The sequence below is a fragment of the Thermobia domestica genome, chromosome 9, assembly GCF_964235325.1.
Source record: "Thermobia domestica chromosome 9, izTheDome1.hap1.1, whole genome shotgun sequence".
In the NCBI taxonomy this organism is placed as follows: Eukaryota; Metazoa; Arthropoda; class Insecta; order Zygentoma; family Lepismatidae; genus Thermobia; species Thermobia domestica.
In genome coordinates this window covers 116,472,297-116,499,065 of record NC_137462.1, presented here as the reverse complement: position 1 = coordinate 116,499,065, position 26,769 = coordinate 116,472,297, and the positions used below count along the sequence as shown (strand labels likewise).

Below are 26,769 nucleotides of genomic sequence, written 5' to 3'. Positions count from 1 at the left end.
GAACAAAATTTTCCAACCTGTACTTACATTTGAACAGTAAAAAAAAAAAAAAAAATAAAAAAAAAAAAAATAAAATAAAAAAAAATAAAAAATAAATAAATAAAAAAATAAAAAAACCGACTCAAAAGCTAAATTTCGTGACTTTTTCGTGACATTCGTGACCGATAGACACCCTGTGTTTACAATCAATAGCACGTGTTGTGTTGACGTGCTTTTGCCGTGATGTGGGGATCCTTACAATATTATTCATTATACTTTCATAGAGATGGGTATCCTAAGGGAGGAAAATAAAATTCAAATCTTTTCCACAAATGGGCATTTCAGCTAGTATACAGAAGGCTGATCCTTTTGTGAGTGTCCAATTTTAAATCCACGGATCCGAATGATTCAAGTAACAGGAGAAGACCAAAGGCCTATACTAGTATCGCCTAGTTCGCGTGTGTGTGTGCATCATGGCTTCCAAGGTGAATCGGTTATGGGAAGGCTACGTTGTAGCACTTTCTACGTCAAATTTTCCGTGACACAGATTCAAAAACAGAGCTGGGAGCTGGGATCCATTACGTCAACGACCATCAAGAACATAATTAATCGATGTAAACACCACGACGTTTCAGCACTTAGTTCATCCAGTAAGGCGAGTAGAAAGCGACCGTATTCTGCGATGACCTGTAGCACGAAAGTTGCGCCGAACGGCCCTGCAAGAAAATCCTCCGACATGGCAAAAGGATTGCATGTGGCATTCAACTATGAACTGCAATCTACGTGACAAATTAAAGCTTCGGATGGTGTTTAAAAATTCATGGACATATCCTTATTGCGGCCCATCGGAGGGAGAGAAAGACCAACTGCAGGCGCCTCTACGAACTCCATATATCCAGGAAAAAGTAGAAGTTTGCTACCACAGTCGCTGAAGCACAGATTTATCTATTAGATTGTGGCAAAAATAGAGCCGTAACGTGCATCCCACGAGACGCAAAAACCCGTCATAGCATCTGTCAGTGCAAAGCAAGTATATCTCGAAAGGGTTTCTAGTTGTCGCGTGATACTGCTATGAAAGCATGTTAACGATTCGGAAGGTGCCTAAAAACTTCAAAATCTACTCTACATTTTATCAGCAACACATTTTCAGACCAATTTATACAGAAAATCTGCCCCGTTTGTATGGAAATGCAATAAATCAAGTCCGTGTGCATATGGATGAGGACTCATCACATACAATCCGAATCCAATTCGAGACTATGTGATTAATTGTAACTACTAAAGCAGCGAGTAAGGCATTTTTTTTTACTGAAATGAATGGTGACCAGACAGATTTCACTATTATTGTTATAATAATAATAATAATAATAATAATAATAATAATAATAATAATAATAATAATAATAATAATAATAATAATAATAATAATATATTACCTTTCGGTACATACAGAAATAAGAACCACTACCAATAATACTGATATAGTAGTTTTCAAAGCTAAACCAAGTTTTCTTATCAGCAGTAAAACTGTTATATGGTTGTTAGCGGCCACGTGCGGTTTGTCAACCAGTTGGATGTTGCCGGTATTACAAAAGCTTAGCCGCTCTCCCTGTCGCCAGGGTAAACAATGAAGTCTCGTACTATTCTTTCTGAGTGTTGCAAACCAATAAACATATATATAAAACCAGAATAACCATTTAAAATAGGGATAAAATACGTACACGTCATTCAACAAGTAATTTTCTCTCCTATTAATATAATAATAATAATAATAATAATAATAATAATAATAATAAAATGATAGTTTTTACGTCCGAGCCGTTTCGGGCTACTGTGCATTTTCGGTAATGCTCGGAAAACAGAATAGATCGTAGACCGCACGTTGGACCGATATTGTATTTTTACCCGTATGAATCGGGTTTGCCCGATTGAACCGTATGAATAGGGATGACCTGATAATCCCATGTGTCATTATTGTAAATTATGTGTTGTTTAACTTTATTATCATAACACAAATTGTTCTAATTATCATGTACGAACTCATAATGAGTCTATCGGGTCAAACGGTCCAAACAGGCCAAACACGGGTCAAACGAGTTTATCAGGTCTAAGGATCGAGTAAACCAAACACAATGGGTATTGGGCGGCTACAGTTTACCCGAAAAGTTCAAGCACTAACTATAGGTTAAAGTCAATACTTAAGAGCTCTACGAACTTGCGGATACATAAATATAAATGCTCAAATCTAAATTATTGCATTATATTATTGCAATGAGCATCAACGTGATTTACTATTAGGAGTTAGCGTGATGCACTAATGTTAGTCTTTTATAAATATTATTATTATTATTATTTGTTTATGCCCTTCATGCAACTTAGAATCAATCTCACATAAAGCACTACATCAGACCTGATTGAACATTATTTTGAAAATTCTCACATAAATAGATAAAATAAACAATTGTAACTTAACACTTCAAGAGTTCAAAATATGTCCTCGTTTTCGGTTTCCTCAGTTTCTGAGGACGATTGATCTATCTCGATGACAACATGATCTTTGTCTCCATCAAAAATATTTTGCAAGACACGATAACTTTGTTCAATGTCCTGGGAAAACATTATTATTATTATTATTATTATTATTATTATTATTATTATTACTAGACAGGCCATCTGTCTATAATGAGAATTTAAAACTTTTTTTTCTTAAAAAAAGGAATGATTAAAAAGCATTCTATTAAGTACCTAAATCCTCATATGTATTAATGTATGCAGGTTAATAACTGAGTAATAAAGCTATCATTATTAATTTCCTGTGTATAGTATCCTAATTTATAGTTTGTCCAGTTTTTATACACGTGAAGAATCACATTAGAAAGAAACTGATCAATTATATATTGACCTGTATAGCAATATCTTAAAGTTAGAAATAATATACTTACAAGCAGAGCAGATAAACAGACAGAATCTTTATTAAGCCTATTACTAATATTACATATTGTTATTAGCAATAATAATAATGATAACTAAATTCCTGGCGCAACAGCCTTTAGAAGGCCTGGACTTATGGCACTCATTTCTGTGGGGTAATGTGTTTAGATGCCTGCACGGACTCGGGCTACTATGATAACCGTAATGGGGTTAGCCATACTGAGAGCTTTATACAGTTCTACCTGAGTTGGTGCGGCAACGCCGATATCTAGTTACAATGAAGGATTTATGGTAGGGACAAGTAAACCCTTAGATCTTGACCTTCGAGGAAAAAATTGGTTATGTTTTGTCGCGATGTATACAAATGTAAAATGGGACTAATAACTAACAGTTACAGGTAACTGTTTAGTGAAGAGATCGATCTTACACTGGTTCTACATATGGATTCTTCATTGACGGAGATCATGCATTTTCGTCAACATGTATCGATCGACTGGATTTTCAAGTATATGCGTCAATTTTCTGAGCTGGTTATGCATGACAGATTAAAAAATCAAACAATTCAATGTGCGCGAACTGATTTACATTTTTACCAATTCTATGCGGTAGTCTTTCCTAGGAAAAATAAAATAAGTATCATTCCTGAAAGTATGAGAGTAGTAGTGCATTTATCGCTTATTCTGTTTTGAGTAACTCTCCGATCCAGTAGATACCAAGTAAATATCGATGTAATTAATCGGCAAAAGTTAAATAATTTGAGTAAAGTCAAAACTAATTGTAAATATTTTAAAACAAAAGTACAAATATTTAAAACAAGAATGTTACCTATGATATAATGTTTTGTTGGGATAGCCGGAACAAAATTCATTTCCTCTTAGAACGATTTCTTCCAAGTTGTACTTTTCTAGATATTTTAGATGACGAATGTTTTGAATCTGAAAAAGCATAAAATAGATACAATTTATGCAAACCTGACTACTACACTAAAGAAACCACTATTAACGAATCTCTGTAACGATTGCGACTCTTGATTTAATAATAAACATCAAATGACGTTAATGCTTAGTATCATCTATTTTGAAATAATTAAATTGAAACAATGTAATTAAATCGTCACAATAGTTATAAATCGGCAAATTGCATGCACGCTAGTGACACCTATTAACGTCACGCAGGTGAGCGATAGCGCAGGTAGCAATGTCTACAGCCTGATTGTTTATCATTAGGAATTAGTGTAACGCACTGAGACGTTCGTCGTTTATTAATAGGAGAAGTATTTAATATGTTCTCTCTTTCAATGCTATATTTACAGTTCGATTAGAAATATACGGCAAATTGTTGAACGAAATTTCAATATTAATTTTGAATGATGCTTAGACACTCTACAGAAAATCCTTTTACGGTAATTAGAACCAGATTAAATAAGGGGATAAAACGAAATCCTAAATTTAACATAGTTGTACTTTTTATATTAAGACAGACGTTAAGTGTAGATGATTGGGAAAAAGCAGTGAAACGACAAAATGAGACAAAAGAACAGTATAGTGAAAAACAACCTGCATTACTTCCGTACAAAATTTGCATTCTAGAGATGAATGAGCTGCCACTGAGTCATCGTGACCATAATATCCAAAACAGAAAGTTTTAAAGTCTTAAATTATACATTATATCGTTGAATTTATACATTATATTTTTAACAAAACAAAAGAAAAACGGACAAAGTTCTGATATAGATTCGTCCAACATAGTTTCATTCTCATCATATTATTATTACGTGCACCAACAAAAAGGATGTTCTTTTTTTTTCTTAAATCAAATGTGACACTAGATCGAAGGTCATTACAAATAAATGATACTTAAAAATACAAAAAGCCAAGACCGGAGAGAGGATGAACAAAAATATCGAGCATTATATCAATGCAACAATCTTTTCCCTAATCGTGCTCGTGATCTGATTTTAGACATGTTAAGGTTCTTGCAAGAACTAATTTTCTAAATCAGACATCTGATTAATCCTGATATATTTGAAACATTGCTATTACATGAACAAATGGTCATCAAAATAATAGAAAGATCTGAATAAAACTGAAATTTCCCAGATTAATATCCGATCACCTTTGGCTCTCTCAACACCTCTCATGCAACGTGTGATGAAGTCATAGAGGTGTGAATGGTAGCAATTGGGATATTACACCATTCCGTATGCAGTGCATTATAAAATTCAGTGATAGAGGATGAAGGCGGAAATCTGCACCAGATACGCACTTCGAAAACGGACCACAAATTTTTAACTATTTAGGTCCTGCATTAGGCGGGTCAGGGAAGACGTTCAACTTTATCCTGATATTTCTCAAATTACGTAGCAACAGCTCCAGCTGTGTAAATGGGCGCATTGTCATCCTGGAATATGGCGTTGCTGCTCGGAAATATCTCAACCATACGTAGGATTCACATGGCCTCCTAAAATGGCGACATAATCACGGGTAATTACCGACCGGTAAGCTTCAGCACAGGCTTCACTGAAAACCAGGATATTGCGGCCCACAGCATCACAGAGCTGCCGCCGTTATTCATGGTTGGACGAAGATAACGCGGATCATAAGCTTCTTTAAGCATCCGCCGCACGTAATCACAACGCTTTGTTTGAAATAATGTGAACGATGACTCATCCGACCATACCACACGTTTCTATTCATCAATGATCCATGCTGCATGTTTGCGGGGCATCGTGTTGAAGCATGATGATCTCTTATCAGGTGGTTTCACCTATATGTCTATGTAACCCGCAGCGGACACAGCTTGTGGAAGGTACTGTTTCGAGTTCCTCTGTCAGTACGCACCGCAATCGCACGGCCGTTCTAAATGAAAATTCCTTTTAATGGTCGGCGGGACTTGTCACTGAGGGTTTTCTTCCAACCACTTTCCCTTTTCGTCGACAGTTTTGCCGTGAGTTTTATAATCTGTCACCACCTTGGACACTGTCTCTCTCCATAAATTCAACACACTTGCCACCTTCATCACGCTTATACCACATAACCGAGCGCCAACAATCTGCCTTCTTTGGAAATCAATTCGCCTTCTTCACACTATCATTATCTGCTCAGTTCACTGCACACTATCGTTTTACTCTCCTCACTAGCAACAGTTTGCCACAACACACTACCACCAACAGCAAGGCATTGTGGTCGCCGCCTGATAAGATGCCAATTCAGACATCTAACGTGTTTCCAACTTCATGTGTTTCTATTATTTTGATAACCATATGTATATACTGGTACAATACATATATACTCCAAAATATACATATAATTGATAATAACTGTCCCTGCATTGCCTTACGTTATATATACACTATGTGATCAAAAGTATCCGGACACCCGCAAAAACACACGTTTTTCATATTAAATGCATTGTGCTGCCACCTACTGCCAGGTACTGATTATCAGCGACCTCAGTAATCATTAGACATCGTTAGAAAGCAGAATGGGGCGCTCCGCGGAACTCACGGACTTCGAACGTGGTCAGGTGATTGGGTGTCACATGTGTCAGAAGTCATTACGTGAGACTTCCACACTTCTAAACATCCCTAGGTCCACTGTGTCTGATACCAAAGTGGAAACGTGAAGGGACATGTACAGCACAAAAGCGTACAGGCCGACCTCGTCTGTTGACTGACAGAGACCGCCGACAGTTCAAGAGGGTCGTAAAGTGTAAGAGGCAGACATCTATCCAGACCATCACACAGGAATTCCAAACTGCATCAGGATCCATTCCAAGTACTATGACAATTAGGCCTGAGGTGAGAAAACTTGGATTGCATGGTCGCGCGGCTGCTCATAGGCCACACATCACGCAGGTAAATGCCAAACGATTCCCCGCTAGGTGTAAGGAGCGTAAACATTGGACGACTGAACAGTGGAAAAACGTTGTGTGGAGTGACGAATTACGGTACACAATGTGGTGATCCGATGGCAGGGTGTGGGTATGGCGAATGACCGGTGAACGTCATCTGTCAGCGTGTGTAGTGCCAACAGTAAAATTCGGAGATGGTGGTGTTATGGTGTAATCGTGTTTTTCTTGGAGGGAACTTGCACCCCTTGTTGTTTTGAGTGGCACTCTCACAGCGCAGGCCTAAATTGATGTTTTAAACATCTTCTTGCTTCCCACTGTTAAAGAGCAATTCGGGGATGGCAATTGCATCTTTCAACACGATCGAGCACCTGTTCATACTGCACGGCCTGTGGCGAAGTGGTTACATGACCATAACATCCATGTAACGGACTGGCCTGCACAGAGTCCTGACTTGAATCCTATGGAACAACTGGGATGTTTTGGAATGCCGACTTCGACTTCGTGCCAGGCCTCACCGACCTACATCGATACCTCTCCTCAGTTCAGCACTCCATGAAGAATGGGCTGCCATTCCCCAAGAAACCTTCCAACATCTGATTGAAAGTATGCCTGCGAGAGTGGAAGCTGTCATCAAGGCTAAGAGTGGGCCAACACCATATTGAATTCCAGCGGTACCGACGGAGGGCGCCACGAACTTGTAAGTCAGTTTCAGCCAGGTGTCCGGATACTTTTGATCACATAGTATATATATATATCATTATCGGAAGTCTGAGAACACTATTGATTTTTCAGAATTTTCTAAATAAAAAACACTGTCTCCATACGAAATCATGTTTACTGGATTCGTTACGGAAAAATAAACAAAGTTATTCATTGTTGTTCATATAAAGATGCGAAAATTCACGGTCTTGTTGACATCGAGACAAATCTATTGAGGAAAGCTGCTTGGCAATAAACGTATAACTAATGAACAGACAATTAACGTATTGTTTTGTTTGATGATGCATCGATTCAACAACACTTACTCATGTGTGTATGAACCCTTGTCAGTAGTTGTCTCTTTACTAGAACGAACACTTGTGTATGTACTATTCAATCGTGCCGTAATATGGGCACAATTGGATGCAAATCTCTGACGTGCTAGTTTACTTTTTTCATTCGCATGAACCAGTTAAATACTGTGAAGAATATATAAATACTATAAAATGCGAAAGAGAAACTGTTAAGTAAGAGTCGAAGCATGTATTCAAGTGGTTATTTTGAGAGGAAAGAGTAATTCTTTGCGAAAAATCCCTCAGGATTGGGCGGAGCACTGATCGTCCAAAAATAATTACTTCTCTTAAGGACAAGTGCACTGGAAAAACAAGTAAATGGAATAGACGTTAATCGCTCCGGAAGAACCATTAGAGCTATGAAAGGGCCATTCCCCTAGATATCAAATAGGACTGGCCCAACGCCTTCAGATTTATTGTCTTGCGGAGTTCGATTGAGGTAAAGAAATCATTCCTTCAAGCAGGAAACATTACAAAAAAAGACACTCCTCGCCTAAGAAATAAAATAAAATAAAATACGGACTGGAACTATGAATCATGAAAGAGGGTACTCTGAACCGAGGAATCTAAATTATAACTTTTTTGCCTTCCAAATGCTGGAAGTTTGTGCGTCGTCTTCCCGAAGATCGCTTTCATTCCGACCATGTAATACCTACAGAAAGGAAAGGAGAAGGTCACGTCACTTTTTGGGGATGCTTTACAGGTAACAAGGTGATAATTTAGTTCGAATTAATGGAATAATGGATAAAAATATGTTTTACAACGTTTAAGGAGGCATGGAATTCCATCAAGAGCGCGGATTTGGGGCAGTAACTCTGTACAACAGAATTACCATCCTAAACATTCTTCCAAGTTATGCAGTAATCATCTGCAATTAAAAGAAGATGCTTTCACCACTAATAATGGAATATTCGCCACTTTCAGTGGATTTGTTACCTATCGAGCTCTTGCAAGATGAACTTGACAATACAATCCGTGAACAGATGCCATTGAATACTGAAGGTCGTTGGAAAGTTCTTCAGTTACTGGAGTCGCAAAGCTACGCAAAAGTTGGATAAATTAATTAAACAAATGCCTGGAATTCGTAAAGCCCTTCTCAAGGTTAAGTGTCGGCATTTCATTGAACGCATACATACTCAATAAATTTGTCTCGGTGGAAACAGGACCATATGTTTTAATTTCGTTGTATCAGCAATGATGTTTATTTTACAGTAAAAGTCCAACGAACTGAGTTTTGTATGGATACATGTCTTTCTTTTCTTTCTTCGAAACTGTAAAATCAGCAGTGTGCTCAAACTTTTGACAATTACTGTACACAGTATATCAACAGAATTACCATTCTAATACAATGAAGTAAACATTTAAAATTTAAACATCAATAGAGTTCTTTTGGACATTTCCGGTTAAGCATGTGCCCATGAAAATTCGTATTTGCAGGTTCAATTCACGTAACTGAAACGTGTAAGAAATTCATGCATACCCAAGTAAAGGAAATAATGGAATTAAGTTTTGCGAATATTTGGAAAACTAAATTCGCAGATTACAATATTTTAATTTAACGGAATATTGAAATTTGAGGTGCGTCAAAATAATTTGAGAAGCTCGAAAAACGAGTCGATTAGCTATCCAAAATTTGAGTACTGCTGGCTAACCTCATTAGCACAGGTGTTCATATGACATGTTTGTATTTTTCTTTACTCTTGAACAGAAATATCATGCACATTTTCATGCACACAAATCTCTCCGAAGCTTCTCTTTTTATACAATGCATGCATAACCATATCTTAAAAACAAACTGGAATGAACATTACTATAACAAGAATTAGTGGAATTCACTTAAACACAATATAATGCTTATAAAGCAAGCGAACAAATAAATAGCATAAAGAAGTTTGAAAGATACTCACCTTGCTTTTTAGAATGCTATTCAAATAAAATATGTTAAACGTCGAATATTTGATGACTGTTATAGCATTATCAAAATATACTTAAGAAAGAAAAAAAAAAGTTTTGTGAGGATAGGATGGATAGGAATTGATTACACAGATAAAAACTATAATACACACTAACATATCTAACTAGTAAACACAAAAAATAAACATCTTAAGACTTCCAGTGTATCTTCATAGTACACACGTAGGTCATTTTACTCTGCTGCTTCTTTTGTGGTTGTCAATTATTTTATTTCAACTTATATCCATGCTTAAGTTCAATTCTGATTCCCTCGTGTAAATGAAAAAAAAAAAAATTCTCAAGCCCATCTTCTATAAAAGACGAAGATTTTTTGATCACTTCCACCTTATTAATGTTATGTTTTGTATCTTCCAGGTGTTTTGAAAGACCAGATATTGAAGCACCGTTGTATTTGGCACCATGAAACTGTCCTGTTATGCCTTGTGATTTCTGAGTCCTTTTATTAATCTGGTTTCGTCATGCTTATATAAGAACCCTGAAACGTGAGTACGACTTCTACAGACATCTGCCCAATCCAGCGGATGAGTGAATAATTTTTTATAATTTGTTTAGTTTCCTCTACTTTTTTAGAGGTCACTAATCATGTGATTTATTTAAAACAAGTAAAATAAAAGTATTTTCTATTCCTTAGTATCATCTTTTACTATGTCTATTTTGAGCAGAGTTTCAACCTGATGAAACTATTCTCTCAAATACTGTAATCGTTTTTTCTTCTTTTGTTTTTCCCCGATGCTTAGTAAAAAGTTGATTTCAGATCTTCTATTATTGTCAATTTAATAACGTTATAGCGTTGAGAGTCTGCGAAAGAGATTATTCTAAATTTAAGTTCGTTTTATTTGAATGTGAAGAAAACATGTGTATAAGTATTTAAACTATATTCATGCAGTACACTTTGGAACGGAACTTGTTTAATTTCCTACATATGGTCAAATCCAGAAAATGTAAACTTTTTTTTTTTTTTTTTAATGTTAGGTTAAATGGAATTTAGACTATTGTACAGAATTTCTAAGCATCTTCCCCATATAAATAAATCTATCGACCACAAATCGATACTATTGTAACATTCTAAGTCTGGAGTTTTCAAAAATCTTGGTTTCAAAATTGCTCAGCAATGTAGTTGCTGGAACTGGGGATGAAGTGTTTCCTATAGCTGATTTGTCAGTCTATAAAATGTATCCGAAATCTGAAAATGTTTTTTTCAAATGCACTCCTAGAGGCTCAGTATTTCTTCACTTATATAATGAGAGTTTTGTGTCCTGTTAACAAAACTCTATACGGCTTACGATCAAGTAAGGGAACTGAGATACACACATTTTCTACATTAAAGGACGCCAATTTTGTTATTTGTATTAACGAGCGATGTAAGTTCTTATTTAATAATCACAATCTTATTCACTGCATTTTTGAAAATTTCTGTCTATGGTTGGATTATTGAACTATATATTCTGAAAGCAAATACAAAGGCTGATTCCATCCGATATGATTGGCCTAGATGGAACATCTTTCTTATGCACATGACAAATCACAAAAGAACCACAATTTAAGATTTATATACTTCGAAAATCTACACTGGAACCCTCAAGATGTTCGTGTTCACTAATATGGATATGAGTGTGTGTAGTATTACCTGAGTAATGAATTCATACCCATCCTATTCCTATTAAACCCATTTCTTCTTCCATATAACAGTGACAGCAACAATTCGACGTATAGTAGGATATTTTTAGTAAATGCGCAACAGTATACGCAAGAACGATGTGAAAACCTATTGAACTAATTTAAAGTTTACATTAAAAACATAAACATACCTTGTTATTCTCAAGATTAAGCACTTTTAGGGTTGGAATTGACAAGACTGACAACGGTTTTAAGTTGTTAATTTTGTTATTTGATAAGTCCAATGACACCACCTCCATTGACGTTTCACGAGACAACGATACAATGGTACTAAGAACGCCTACCATAATGGTACCATTGGATAAAGCAAAAAAGTATTTATCTACCAATCCTGGAAGAAAAAGATGGAATACAATACTAAACATATTTAACATATTCTGAAAGCACGACAAATCATTAAATCATAATTATCATTGTTTCGAATTCGCAAGTTTTAGATATGTAAGCACGTAATAACTTCAGGTATTCTCCCACGAATTAATATACAACCTAACTTGTACTCTCGTATACGAGTTGTAATACTCATCTCGTTAGCTAGAACTACGGCAACACTTCTTAGTTCCCTGAAGCCTAAATATGTATCGATACCTGCTAATATGGATGCAAGTGAAGATCTTTTAAAAAGGGAGGAGATTTTTTTTTGTCCTAACTCTATGTTAGTGTGATATAACTATTTTCCTGTAAGTTATTTTCTACAGATATGTGAAGACATTATATTATTATTGTATAATCTTTTGTGAAGAATCAGACTCTTCCTGACACTGGAAGAACCCACAGTACTTTTTCTTACATACATGGCATCCCTTATTATTAACTATTATGGCTTTTGGCAGATCCTGGGACTAATGAGGATTTTTCTTTCAATTTTAGATTTAAGCCTGGAAATGTTTCTTCCAAGATTTTCGATCTTCAGCTTTCTCTTTTAATTCCCAACATTTTCTTTTGTTTCTCCATTCATCGATCAGTTGTGTTCTTCTTCTTCCTATTTCTCGCTTGCCTTCTATGGAGTATGAAGTTCATCTTTCCTTCTATGGCGGTATGAAGAAGACAGTTTCTTCGCAAGATGTGTCCAACCCAATTGGCCTTCCTACGAAGGATGTTGGATAGAAGTATCCTCTTCTCTCCTATCCGTTTTAAAACATCTTCGTTTGTTCCTCTCTCTGTCCATTTTATCTTCTCCATCTTCCTCGAACACTACATTTTAAAGCTCTCTAAATATTTCTTCTCTAAGTTCCGTAATGTCCCAGTCTCTGATCCATACAGTCCAATGCTCCAGATACAGCACTTGCCCAACTTCTTCCTAAGTCCAATATTGAGCCTGCTCGTTAAGAGTTATCTTTCTTCTGGAATCTATCGTCTTTTCTTGTTCTCTATGGATTATCGTCGCAGAAACAAAACCTCCTGAGTGAATTTTGTACTACACAAAGAAAACATCCGATAATAATGATAATCTTTACAATTTAACATCTAACTATACGCGGCTCTCTGCCTATTTTCCGGTAAACCAATCTTCTCTCTCTCTCAAAGACTTCTCAACTGAAACTTCACATATCCTTTTCATACGAATAATGCGACGATATTAGACATCTTAATCCGGAAACTACATATTAGTGAAGTGCACTGTGAAATAATTTGGAATTAATCTATTACTAATAACCATGTTCACAAAGTTTTGTTAAACATAAATTACACATTGGCAACTGTAGCAATCCTCAAGAAACAGGACAACAAGAGACGAGACTTAAAGGTTTCTTTTCTCGTCTACTGAAAATGATATCTCGTCTTGAATTTCCAGGCAAGAAGAAAATAATACGAATTAAATTCATAATACAAATTTAAATTGTGAGTAATCTGCAACATTCTAATTAATATGCGGCAAATCTTACAGGTTATGACGGAAGGAACTGACAATCGGACAAAATGGACGGTGAACGGACATTTGACGAAGCATTATTTTTCTGACTCTTTGAGCTCCCAACTTTGAAGTCAATAATTTATTTTAGGTTCTCTGAAATTTTGATATTTCAGTTGCTTATTAGTAATAATCCTAGTTTTACACATTTTTCAAAATATAGCGAAGGTAAAATTCCCTAAGTAATTATTTAGTACTTACAAAACCACTTAGCGCTATAGTTTGTGTTGTTGGCATGTTTTTCACTCTGAAAGAATAAGCCTTCAATTCAACTACGATCTTATTACTTTAGACGGTAAACTAAGCAAAGACGAAGACCACCTCAGAAAGATTGGTTAGTTTACTAAGTAGTTTTTTTAAAATTGAAAATTACATAAATATTACTTTTTTTTCATTTCTAAACTATTTTGGAAAAAGAAAAATGGGGAGGCACTGATAAGCACTTAAGGCTGAAATACACGAGTCATAAGTTGATACAAAACTGATGGGTGAACTTGTTTTACGAGATTGTTTGATACGATTGCGCTTGTTATGTCGCGCCAGCGTTTGAGTTATCGTATACATTTAATACACAATGTGTGTATTATTTACTTGATGTTGTCACTTAGTTTCTTCGTGGCTATATAGTTAATATACGACTCGTGTTCGATTCCTGGTAATAGCTTGTGTGGTTTGGATTGCACGTTAACCTGTAGACCCATGCCTGATATGGCCTTAAATGTTTGGGAGCCAGATTCCCGTTGTTTTCAAAATAGTTCTAAAATAACAGAATAATATTATAATTTATTTGATTAATTTTCTAGAGAACACAAAATATCACATACAAAACTAACCAATCTGATGACGAGGTCTTCGAACGTAAATCATATATGACAGATTTCAGTTTCAAACTGATATACACACAAAACTGGAGTGATATGGGAGTAAACTACTGTTAAGGGAGTGATCTAAGCAGTGTACTGTTTACCGCACCAATCCAGTAAACTGGAGACCCAGGTTCAATTACCAGCTCAGCTTCACACCGTCTCACTCTTAAATTTTAATTGAACTTATCATATAATAATTATTCCTACTTTCTGTTTGAAAATAGCCGTAATTGTTAGAAATTATATCCTGCTTACTATCCTGCTTTATGTTCGATCTATTTTCGATTCAGGGGCTTGACAGCCCTCACTGCAACCTTGTACACACGTGATGTACTTTCCTCAAATTAAAGTGGTTTCAAAACTAGAAACAAATTGACGTCTGGAGAAGCACGTGGTATTCTGTTGCCACTTCGTGTGCACCCCGGTGAGTCCTCAGCTGGAACTGTCTTCTGAGTCTTAACGAAAATATCTAAATATTGGTTTGTGTGGATGGATGAAAGGATATGTTTGTCGTCCCAGTTTGTGCATGTTGAAAAGGGGGAAAGGCTGTGTATGTGATTGCGTATGTGACAGAGAGAGAAAAAGGGAAAGCGAAATATGCCCTTGCTTGTGATTGTAAAGAAAGTACTCTTTAATACGTGTTTAAAAAAAAAAAAAAACAGTAGAACATTTTTTAAAATGCTTATGAGGAAAAAAATAAGTTTAAAAAATATTTTTAAAAAATCATGAAGATAAAAATAAATTATAAAGCACTTCTGAATGTTCGGGTTCATCTGGAATTTGGGGCTGGGGGCTTATACATTTCTTAGGAATTTGTCTACAAATATTTACAAATAAATGATCTTGGTTCCGCTTGACTGTGAAGTTTCAATGCCGAGGCTATGTGAGGTTGAGGTGGGATTTACTGCCTGTTGGATCAGAACCTTGCGAGGTAAGTGGCTCATCGAGAATCGAACTTAGAGACCGCGTGTATAATGAAATCGTGATAATAAGCGTCTTTGGTTGCGCAGAAACAAGGTTAATTTCTAACTTGTTTTGAGTTTAACGTCTAATTTCACGAGCATGCGTTACTTGTGGCTCCACAGTTCAACGTAGAATTCGAACCACATTCTGTCTTTCGGGAAGCGAACCCTCATTCTCTCACTAAAGACGAAAAAGTGTGTCACTAACTAACTCACAATATATTGAATATACAATGTCTGCAAATGTTAATTACTATTGATTTTTTCCGAGTGAAAAGACATACAATTCAGATATAAGGATGATGATTGAAGCTAACCGTCTTTTCCATTACAGGGATGAATATACATAACACGAAGGAATGTATTCAAATCATTACTATAAACAGTAATTATACAAAATTTTGTTTCCAGTGTCTATGAAGAGGCAATCATTAAGTCACTGAGTAAACCTGCTTGTAAAGAAAAAGTATTTCTTCAATGGGATAAGCAAACAATTTTTGGTTCTCGGAATGAATTTTCTGAGTTTCATGAGTTCGGCTGTTTGGCAGGGAGAACGTCCTCCAGTTCACTAGACATTATTTAAAGTATGTATTCGTTATATACACAAATATGTATATACATAAACAAACATACAATACATACACTAGCACATGATATATACAAAAGAGCTCCTTCTTGGTTAAGAGGTTAGCGTACGCGCCTTTGGCACGGGAGACCCGGGCTCGATTCCCGGCGGGAGCTCAAGTGGTTCGGAGTCCATGTTAATCAGTAGGTCCACGTTTCATATAGCCTCGCTAATGAACGGGACGTTAAACTCAAAATCAACTCAACTCATATATACAAAAAGAGCTCACATATACAAATATAATTATAGAATTGTATACGAAGATAATACTCGAATGCACACGAATGTAAATAAGTAAACTAAATCTAAAAATCACTTCGCTACACAAAGAAACGAAAGACTAAAACAGCTTCTTTCCTTCTGAAAACACGTGCTTACTAGCGGCAACATTCGATTGTTAAGGTCCGTTGTCAGGAAAACCCTCCAGCCACTGTTGCTAAAAGAACGTTTATGATTCAACCCTCGTTGAATGATCGCAATAACTATGTGACATAGATTCCCTTTTTCAAAACAAATCTGCATGTGTTTTTGAGCTGACAATAATTTGTATCTAGTTTTGAAAGCATCTGTGATGAAACTGAATCATCGTAATAATTATTAACAATTTCAGCACAGAAAAATATTGAATAAAGATATAAATTAAAAAGGAAAATTTAAGTAGATAGTTGAAAAACGCTATTTTGTACACTAATTTATAATTGCAGTCACTTTTATCGAACAATTTAATTCTTGCGGTCTCAACCTTTTCGACCACACCTCTCAGTCACCTTTTACATACTACTATACAAAAAAAACTGCATTACCTGGATCCATATAAAATCTGGACAGATCAAGATGTTTATTCTCACTGTTATATCTAGTTTGGAGAGCGATTCTTAAATCCCTAATAACTTCTTTCTGGAATTTTAATGAAGGCGTCTTGCATTCTATAACCTCAACTTCAATCTATCGAAAACAAAAACAAAGTGTTATTTTAAATTAAAGATTCTTAAGAGTCGCAAAATACAAATGTAACATATTCAGAAAGAACCAGTGCGGAAGTAAAATAAAATATACAAGACGAAATCAGGTAAATAGCAACAGGAGTCTAAGGAGATGGCGTATTATATTTGCAAAGAAAAACGTAAAAACAAAAATCTCTATTATTATTAGCATTTAACGAACAAAAATGTCTAAAAGCGAGATATATAAAATAATAGAGCTAAGCAAAATTATATAGGTAAGGAATTTTCGTACGTACGTAATTTATCATACGTAATTATGTAATTTTCAAGAAAATGGAGAAAAATGATTTTCTTTGTAAATCGAAAACTCAGTTGTACGATAATCAAGTTATCCATGAACAAGAAACTAATACTGAAATATAGCCCCGTAACACTAGAACAAAACTAACTGATACTGAAATATAACCTCGTAACACTACAACGACACTATTGTCATTATGACAGTAGCAAGACGACAGTGCACAATATAGTTACTGAAATAGAGCTCAAATTTATGATTACCTCTTAAACTTTTCTTCAATTATAATGTTGTCCAGATATGAGACACATCGATTTGAACAAAATGAGGTATAAGAAGACACATTCATTCTCAACATAGCAGCTAAATGTAATTATACAAATACTAGCTATGTAGCTAAATGTAACAATTTTGGGACAGAATAACAAAGGAAGCCATATCACGTGAAAGCAGTAATCTTAATACACACAATGAGTTTCAACTCAGTCCTATCTGGTCGACGTTTTCAGGTACGAAAAACAGATGTTCAACAAAGGCACTTCTTGTAACCACAACAGCCAATCATGAACTAGAGTTTTCCTCAGGCGATAACTAGCCCCCATCAACACCCCTGCCTCTAAATAGCTACTACAAATATATGTCCATATATCTCGAGTCTCTTCATAACAATCCCTGAAGATCAATGCAATGTCTGCATTCGAAACGTCGGAAGTCAATATTTTCAGCTGACTGATAGCCCGAGTAAACTTACTTGAATCACGTCGCCAGAAACGATTCAATTCTTTCAGCTGATTACAGAGGTCGTTCAGCCTACGTTTGGCCGACTTCGTTCCTTCCCCCTCCTGGGCAGAATGGACTCACCCGACTGGCTCGTGGCGTCCTGTAGTGTTATGCAGTGGCTTCCTGGGAACGGAGCGGTTTTTCGCGCGGACGACAATACACAAAACAGGACCATTGTTGTGAGTGCTGTGTTTAATTTGTTTCAAAGTGTGTGGGTTTCCGCTCTGTGACAAAAATGCCACCCAAACTAAGCCGGTTTTGGGAAGGCTATGTTGCGGCTCTTTATGACGCCCACGCCCGGAAGCTGTACGAACGGCATCTGGCAAAACAAAGGTGGATGTGCGTCGTAACGCTCGATGAAGCATGGATTTACCTTTCTGACTGCGGCAAATCGAGAGCCATCATGTGCCGAGAGAAAGGCGCCAAGAACTTCAGAAGGTGGGTCCGTGTCTGTAAAGAATCCTTCCCAAAAGAGTTCATGGTCGTTACTGACTATTGTTACCGAGGTAAACTGAAGATTCGTAGGATGGCGAAGAACTGCAAAATAAATTCGCAGTATTTTCAGGAGCAGATCATGCGGCCGATCTACGAGCATGAGATTCCAACAATGTACTGAAATGACGCCAATCTGGTGCGCATTCACATGGACAAGGCCTCATCACATACCTCACGATCGTCCCTCGCATTCTACAGGGAGATAGAGGAGGCAAGTGGTATACAGGTGATACCTTTCAATGAGGTACCTGTTAAATCTCCAGATGCAAGTCCTATGGACTATTGTGGATTTGGATTGCTGAAGCGGGCTCTGGGAAAACGGTGTGTGACAACTGTGGAAGGACTTTGGAAAGCTATGCAAAGGGAAAGGGACAAGATTCCCCTCACAGTTCTTCAGAGAAGCCTATTAAAGTGGAAATTACGCTGTCGGGCTATTGTTAGGAACCAAGAGAAACACATCGAGCACTTACGGACCTGGCGCCATGCATTCATCTAAATTTTTAGGTAAGTCGAAATTGGCCAAATGTAGACTGAACAACCTCCGTACATATATAAGAAACGTATCTAACTTGGTTTGTATTCGGCATAATCACTGCATTTATATCTTTATGTACAAATTTCCCTAGAAACCTTCTAAACGTGCAAAATTATGAGATGCTGCTATTAATTTAACCTTTACTGTATGTAATTAATTACTTAGCACAAATAGTTTTAGAGAAATACACAGACACTAAGAAAAATACACTACCAAACTTCCACAACTTTCTCTCTATTTTTTGTATTATTTTTATTTACTTATTTATTATTATTATTTATCTTTCATTTCTTTCTACTCTTCTTCTCTACCTGATGAAACGTTTTAGCGTAAATGGTTATAGTGTATATTATCAGTGATTGTCATTTCACTATTTTCTGATAAGTAATTCACTTTTTATTTTTTCTTTGGAATTTCTTTATCCCAAATATACGAGTTACTATAAGCAAATAATGAATATATACTGCACGTATATTAACACAGTACACTATAAGGTAGACGCTTCATCATTTAGCAAGGAAAAGTACGAAGAAAGAAGAAAAAGATAAGGATCAGAAAAGCAGCTGTGAAGCATCGATGCGAGCGGTGCAATCTTGGAAAGCAGGATCACATGATAGTGTATCCATTATAAAGGCAGAGATACATCAGTGGCTGAAGATAAAACTAATTGGAAGAAGTGGTCAGTAAGATAGCAGGAGAGCAAAGAATTATGTGAAGAAAAAAAAAAAATACAAATAATGAAGAACTTCACGAGTACTTTTCCAATTGGAGAAAAAAATCACCTTTCATTATTTTAGAAAACTTCTGTTTCAAGTACACACTGGATTTACTTAACAACTAACACGTTAATATTTAACATACTTGTTCTGTGTATTTTCCATGTTTCACGCCATTAACCTTAGGTGGCATGTTATCGTCTTAAACTTGTAATCTGCTCTATCCCAAAATTCATGATTCAAACTATTTTAGTGAAGCAGGAAGTGAGAGATCCCGGATATTCTGTTAGGATAGATAGGTTCTCTTCATGACGTATAGAACGACAGTAGCGAAAATTCGTTGACAGAACATGGATATCTTAATCAGAATCAAGATTATGAGAACTTTTAGTGTATTGTAACTACAGAAGTGAGTGCTTGTAGTGGATAAAATGGCATTTAATAAATTTCTGTTTAATGTCTCACGATCATACCTTATGGGCTAAAGGAGATACATATTTATGAAATTTAATGGTTTTGAGAGTTAGTGCAATGACAACGTGGGGAAAAATTGGAGTATGGTCCGAAAAAAATAGATACGATATTCTCCCACTACAAACTCACTTGGCCTGGGATCAAAAGTAGCACCATAGAAGTGAATGCTCTACCCACTGATTCATCACGCATTCCTTCTTTCCCGTTGTCCGTAACAGACAAAAGATTGTTGACAGTGCATGGAAGGTGATGACATGAACGCAATAAAATTATTGTAGAACAGAAAGTTGAAGGTTGTTTTAAGCAGATATGCATCTCGAAAAGCCTGAGTAAATGAATTTTTCAGACGAATAATGGCAAATACAACAGAAGTGCGGTGACAAGCGGCCCACAGGCCACAACGAAACACAACATGGACAGTTCAAAAATGGATTATTTCACATTTCAGGCCAGCATGACGATAGATTAAATCCGGACTTCCTGGGATTTCCTATTGTAACGTCTCTGACCTCTATCTTGAAGTTACTTATTTGCCCAGCATTTTTTTTTTCTTTTTAAATTAATCCCATAGTGACGCTCTTTACGTTAAATCAGGAGATGATTAAAGAATGGTTAAAAGACTTCGTGGAATAAGAATGTGTTAGGAAATGGAAGAATCCCATCCGAAAAAAATAAAAAAAAACACGAGTCTGTTCATCAGGTACCCGCCTAGAAATATCTGACGGGTAACAATACGTAGTATGGGGATACGGGTAAATCAAACATGAAGGACAATAAAAGCACTAGTGTTATGATTTACTAACATTAACCAATGATGCTTACAACCTTCGTATCCTTTTGCGATTGTGGATAACGCCATAAGGAGCAGGGAAAGGAGTGAGAAGCTGTTTAATTTTAACCCTGTACAGAAGGTACATAGGCCAATTACTAGGAACGATATTCACTGTAGGCCGATAATAGTAGCAAAACTTATATAGGTGCACTAGTGCTTTTTCGCCCGAAGGTCGTGTTTTCACAGAAAATGTTTCTTGTAGTGTCGTTTAATTGTGTCGCAAAATATTCAAGTGTTACAGTGGGGACTTCCTAGCCAGTTTGTAACAAAAGTAAAACTACAGCTTGCCAGTGAATCCTTGTAATTTATAACTGTCATACACCTCTAGATCTCCCGCTGTAAAATACGTAAATCTACTGTAGTCAGAATAGCAGACTACTCTACGTCTGAGCTGACACACATACATTTCATTTACAGAGAGGCACAAACGAAGCGAAACATCTGTATAGTGAACGTTCCTGAGTCGGAAGTTATCTTCACAAGCACTGTTTTTAACTTGATGATTGTCCTCGAGGAAGACGGGATCTGTTTCACCACTTCGACTGGAACATGGATGAGTTCGTACAGTGCACACGGATCCGTTTGAAGAGAATGCACAGAGGAGTCTTTTTAATTCGAAGTCCAAGGAGACACGGAAAAAAGTTAGAATTACCCAAAAATATGCATTGTTAAATACAGTTATCCAACAAAACTACTACACCTACATGAAATATATATATATATATATATATATATATATATATATATATATATATATATATATATATATATATATAAATTTATATGCGAACATTTACTCGCACATAAATTAAGCCATATATACCATGGAAAGCACACTTCAGTACAGTACAGTAATGCTAACAAGAATTTCCATTTCATTTCTTGCGTGCAAAACGATATTAGTAACATCGATAGACATTCAACAGATCATCTTAAATTTTCAATCATTTCAGAAGCTTCAGAAAAGCCTGACGCACGCTGTTTGTTTACTTCATCGCTGATGTCATTTTCATCATAGACAGATTTGTTTATGTGGCGCTCTTTCCTATGACTGCCTCTGGATAACTGGCAACTGATCATAACTGCATTCTTCTGTTTACAATCTGTAAAACACTAAAATTATTGTAATGTATTATTTCGAATTATCGAAACAGGAGGTTCAGAAGTTTAATTTATCCATAATTTTCTTACCATCGTTTCAATAGTTTTCAAAAGAAATAGATTTTTGTTGGAATTAACGAGAGTCCGCTGTACTTGCATCGATAGCGGCACGTTCTGATACTAGTAGACGCACCATGGACCGGGCGCTAAACACTCACTATGTCAATAAGGAAGAAGTCACTTATTCAAGTTACGTACGGCGCAGTATATGAGAGGAAGACTTTCCCCATCGTCAGGCATTTTGACAATAGTTTCTACAACAAACTGTTGCTGTATCGGACTTCCCAACTCTGATTTTTCGGACCGACGAGGCAATAACTACGAGGACAGACATGTTCAACAGGCATGAAAGTCATGTATGAATGCTGAAATTCGCATACTACTCTTTTGTAACACCATCAGCACAAGTTTTCATTAAATGTATGATGTGGTATAGTGCAGGACCACCTGATGGGTCCTTATTCGTTGGCTACCCGTTTTTGTGGCGGCAATTGCCTTATATTTCTACATGAAGTCTCGACGAAATTTCTCGAAGATGTGCTATCAGCAATGCAGCGAATGTGGTTCCAACACGACGGTGTACCTGCACATTTCGACGTGGATACCAGAAACTTCCTAAGCCAAATACTCACACAGCGTTGGATTGACAGTAGTGGGCCTGTACATTGACTACCATGCTTGCCTAACTTAACTCCGCTGAATTTCTTTCTGTGGAGTGAGATGAAACGTCTAGTATAAGAAACAGATAACAACACTCGAAGACCTCGTTGCCTATGTCATTGCAGCTCCAGCGATGATCTTAGAAATGTCAGGTGTATATGACTATAACAGGCAACAACAGATTCGTCGATACCATTGGTATTAAGGCAATGGCGGATAGTTTCAACAGTCTTTAAGGCATTTCTCATTTCGCCTCTATTGTACAGGTACGCAACCTTACAATATCATTCAAGACTTATACAGAATGGAGTTTCCAAGAGGTGAGATGGTGGTGCATAGGGATACATTTTACACAGCTGCCTTTGCACATTTCAACAATTCATGATGTGTTCCTTTGTGGGCAGCCTGTCGGCGCACTTCTGTTGTACTTCCCATCATCCGTCTGGAAAGTTTATTTACCGCTTTTCGAGACGGTACCTTCCACCTTTTTCAACTTTTTGTTACCATGTTTTGTTGCTTTTATATGTCATTCATCACATTCCATGCGTTGTCAACAATCTTTTGTCTATTACGGACAACAGGAAAGAAGGAATGCGTGATGAATCAGTGGTAAAGCATTCACTTCTACTGCAAATGGTGATTCTTTCGATTCGAGGCCAAGTGAGTTTGTAGTGGGAGAATGTCGTATCTATATTTCTCCGGGCCACACTCCAATTTTCTCCCACATCGTCATTGTGCTAACTCTTTCAAAATCATTAAATATCAAGCAATATCTACCCCCTTTAGCCCATAAAGTATGATCGTGAAACATTAAACGGATGATTTTATTGAATTTCACTTTATTCACTACAATCACTCACTTCTGTAGTTTTGCAATCAAGCACACCACACCAAAAGCTATCATTATTTTGATTCTGATTAAGATATTGCTGTTCTGTCAAAGAATTTTCGTTACTGTCGTTCTATATGTGATGAATAGAATCTATCTATTATAATGAAATATCCGGGATTTCTCACTCCCTGCTTCACTAAAATAGTCTGAATAATGCATTTTTTGATAGAGCAGATTACAAGCCTAAGACGATAACATGGTGACTAAGCTTAATAGCTAATAGTTTTGGAGATATTTACTTCCAAAGTTACATTTTCCCACGGTTTCGGCAGTCTGTATATCTGAAACTAAGAGATTCCGAGGAAAGTGGAATTTTTCTTGTTTCTACGAGTAGATTCACCTTCAAAGCATTGGCAACCGTGAACATTAACACCAACTGATGAAACTTCTGATTTATCATTGTATTGTTCTGAAATCATTGCATTAGCGTCCTACACTGCAATTCTATCTAATGCTAGAATCAATTCTCAGGCAATTCACAAGCTATTATATCAGTTCTATACTCACGTCACCACTGTCTCCAGAGAATTTTATTTGCTGGTTTCGTAAAGAATTAGCTACCTCCTCATCGTCAATGTAAAATGTAGTTTCGTCATTACTATGGCAGAACTGAAATAGAAAATATATATATATATCCGGTCTATAGACGTACAGTAAAACATTCTTCACATGAAAATTAATAAAAGTGACATAAAAAATTATTATTTTTGGTTTAACGTTTCACAGGTATTCCCTGTAGACTAAAGGAGACGAATAATTGCTGAAAGTGAATGACTGTAAAATAATTCGTGGATTGAGAATGTGGAAAGAGAGAGAACTCCGAAATCATCTGCACACACGTTGTCTACCACAAACTTATATAGTCGGAATCGAACCAGGGATTACTTGCACCAGAGATGAGTGCTTTACTACTGAGCCACGTGTCCCTTAAAAGTTACATAACACATACACGAAGGAAACCACACTATGCAAGTACAATATACTATCCATTTTAATCAAATACTATATAAAGGATTTTGGATAAAGTAAAAGATGTGTGAATCTTATATTATTTGTGCATATCTCACATTCTCGTTTAATTTCAACTGTTTGTGTCTCATCAGGAATTTTAATAAGGTTTTTCTTGTTTTTCAAAGAATGTGATTCACACTATACTTAATTTCTATTTGTTTCAGATACGTAATAAATAAACAAATAATTCGGTTAATGCTTAATATTACATGTTCTTCAGGGCTACTTAAACTTACAAGTCTACGAATGTTAAAAGCATAACCACTGATTTACATACAAACAATTCTACTTGTTGGATTTATATTTTATCTCGCATAACTTTACTATACAAACTGCCGTAGTTATTTCATAGTTTATCTCACGCAAGTTATAAATTTGAAAACACTACAGTCTGTTCTGTTGTAACATTTTTTCTTATTGTTAAACCTAAATGTTAATAAATGATTTGCAATGATGTTTTTAATATTTCCTTCACGTTTATGTCATAAGATCTTCATAATCATTACCACAACCATTTGAACAATTAACTTGAATGGACATTGAAACGTCACAAGAAATGCAAGTCCCAATTTAGAACTAGAGTTTAAAGATATGCTTAGCTTAAGACCCGAGTTCGATTTCCAGTGGAGGCTCATATAGTTCGGAGCCAACGTAAAGCTCTAAGTCCACGTCTTATATAGTCTCAGTGCTGATGCGTTTAATTCTAATCCAGGAAACCAATATGTAATTCCATTATCAACGGCCGGAATTATTTTCTGTGTTCAACTTCATAAAGTTTGGAACTAGAAAACGTCATCTTTGGCTTTGGTTTCATATTTATAATAAAAAAAAAAAAATCGAATATGTTGGTAATGGCACCTGCACGACGAGAATCATAAACAGGGTCTACTGGAACTGACTTAGATATTTCTAGCGTCTTGCCAGAAAATATTCCAGTATATTACGGTGAGTTGAAGAAAAAAGGTGAGTGTGACATACGACTGTATGCTGTGGTATTTAACAGCCTATAAAATGCGTAAGGGTGCAAAACTGGTTTTGAGATCAAAATTAATGACTTTACTGACTTTAAATATGAAAATACTGACTTCGAAAAAGACAAAATTAAGGATTTTTAAGTGCACATTGTTCCTTTCTCTCTCTCTCTCTCTCTCTCTCTTTCTTTCTTTCACTCACTCACTCACTCAAACACACACACACACACACACACACACACATATATATATATATATATATATATATATATATATATATATATATATATATAAATGTGTGTGTGTGCTAAAGACGAAGTGGAAGAGCAAGTGGAAGACGAATCTCATGCGTGAAGACGTTCAACCTCAAAAACAAATGGCAATGTGAAAAGAGTAAAGTCTCTTGTGAGATCAGACTGTTGATGGACGGACGGTAGTGATCAGTACTGATTACGTTTGAAGTGTTTATCATCAATCAATTTTATCACAGGATTTGGAAATGAGAAATTGAGGTCCGTCAGTTTGTTTGAACTAACAAAACAACTGAGAGTTAGCTCCAATAAAGACACATACCGGTTTATGTACTGAAAAGTCCGCCATGTTATTCTGTGCAATTCTGTGTGAAATGTTCGAAATATTCCAATTTTTGTGACAAATTTCAGATTTTGCTTTGACAGCTTAACAAAAACAATCTTGATAGTTTTAAATCAGATTTTAGGAGGGTATTATTATAGAAATATTGCACAATTTATTGATAATCATGAGTTTAAGACATGTTTACAGCTGTTCAATGGGAAGTAGGACGTCAAATTTAATATATATATTTTAATATATCTTTTATTATAATATATTTTAATATATTTAATATATCTTTCCACATTGCCATTTGTTTTTGAGATTGAACGTCTTCATGCATGAGATTCGTCTTCCACTTGCTCTCGCCCTTCTATAAAGGACATTTGTCATCTGAACACTTGTATTCTGGATAGGGAATGTTCTTTATATGTCTGCTGAAACTTTTCATAAGTTATACAGGGTGTCTACTGGAATAGCAGAAAGTAAATTCATGACTTTTTCATGACTTTTCATGACCTTTTTGTTCAAATTTTCATGACCATGGCGATAAAAATTTACCATTAGTAATAATAAACCCCTACCATCAGTGGTGCA

General features: G+C 36.0%; 1 protein-coding gene across 2 annotated transcripts in view; it reads right to left on the bottom strand.

The window, feature by feature from the left end:
* The window catches only part of LOC145694957 (uncharacterized), a 70,207-nt gene that overhangs the window by 30,157 nt on the left and 13,281 nt on the right, over positions 1-26,769 (bottom strand). For both annotated transcript variants that reach the window (XM_081771767.1, XM_081771768.1), the window contains exons 5-8: positions 24,125-24,226; positions 16,634-16,775; positions 11,597-11,796; positions 3,736-3,845 (exon numbers count right to left, since the gene is read on the bottom strand). In XM_081771767.1, coding sequence (XP_081627893.1) covers positions 3,736-3,845; positions 11,597-11,796; positions 16,634-16,775; positions 24,125-24,226 — 554 coding nt within the window. The remainder of the gene's footprint in view (positions 1-3,735; positions 3,846-11,596; positions 11,797-16,633; positions 16,776-24,124; positions 24,227-26,769) is intronic.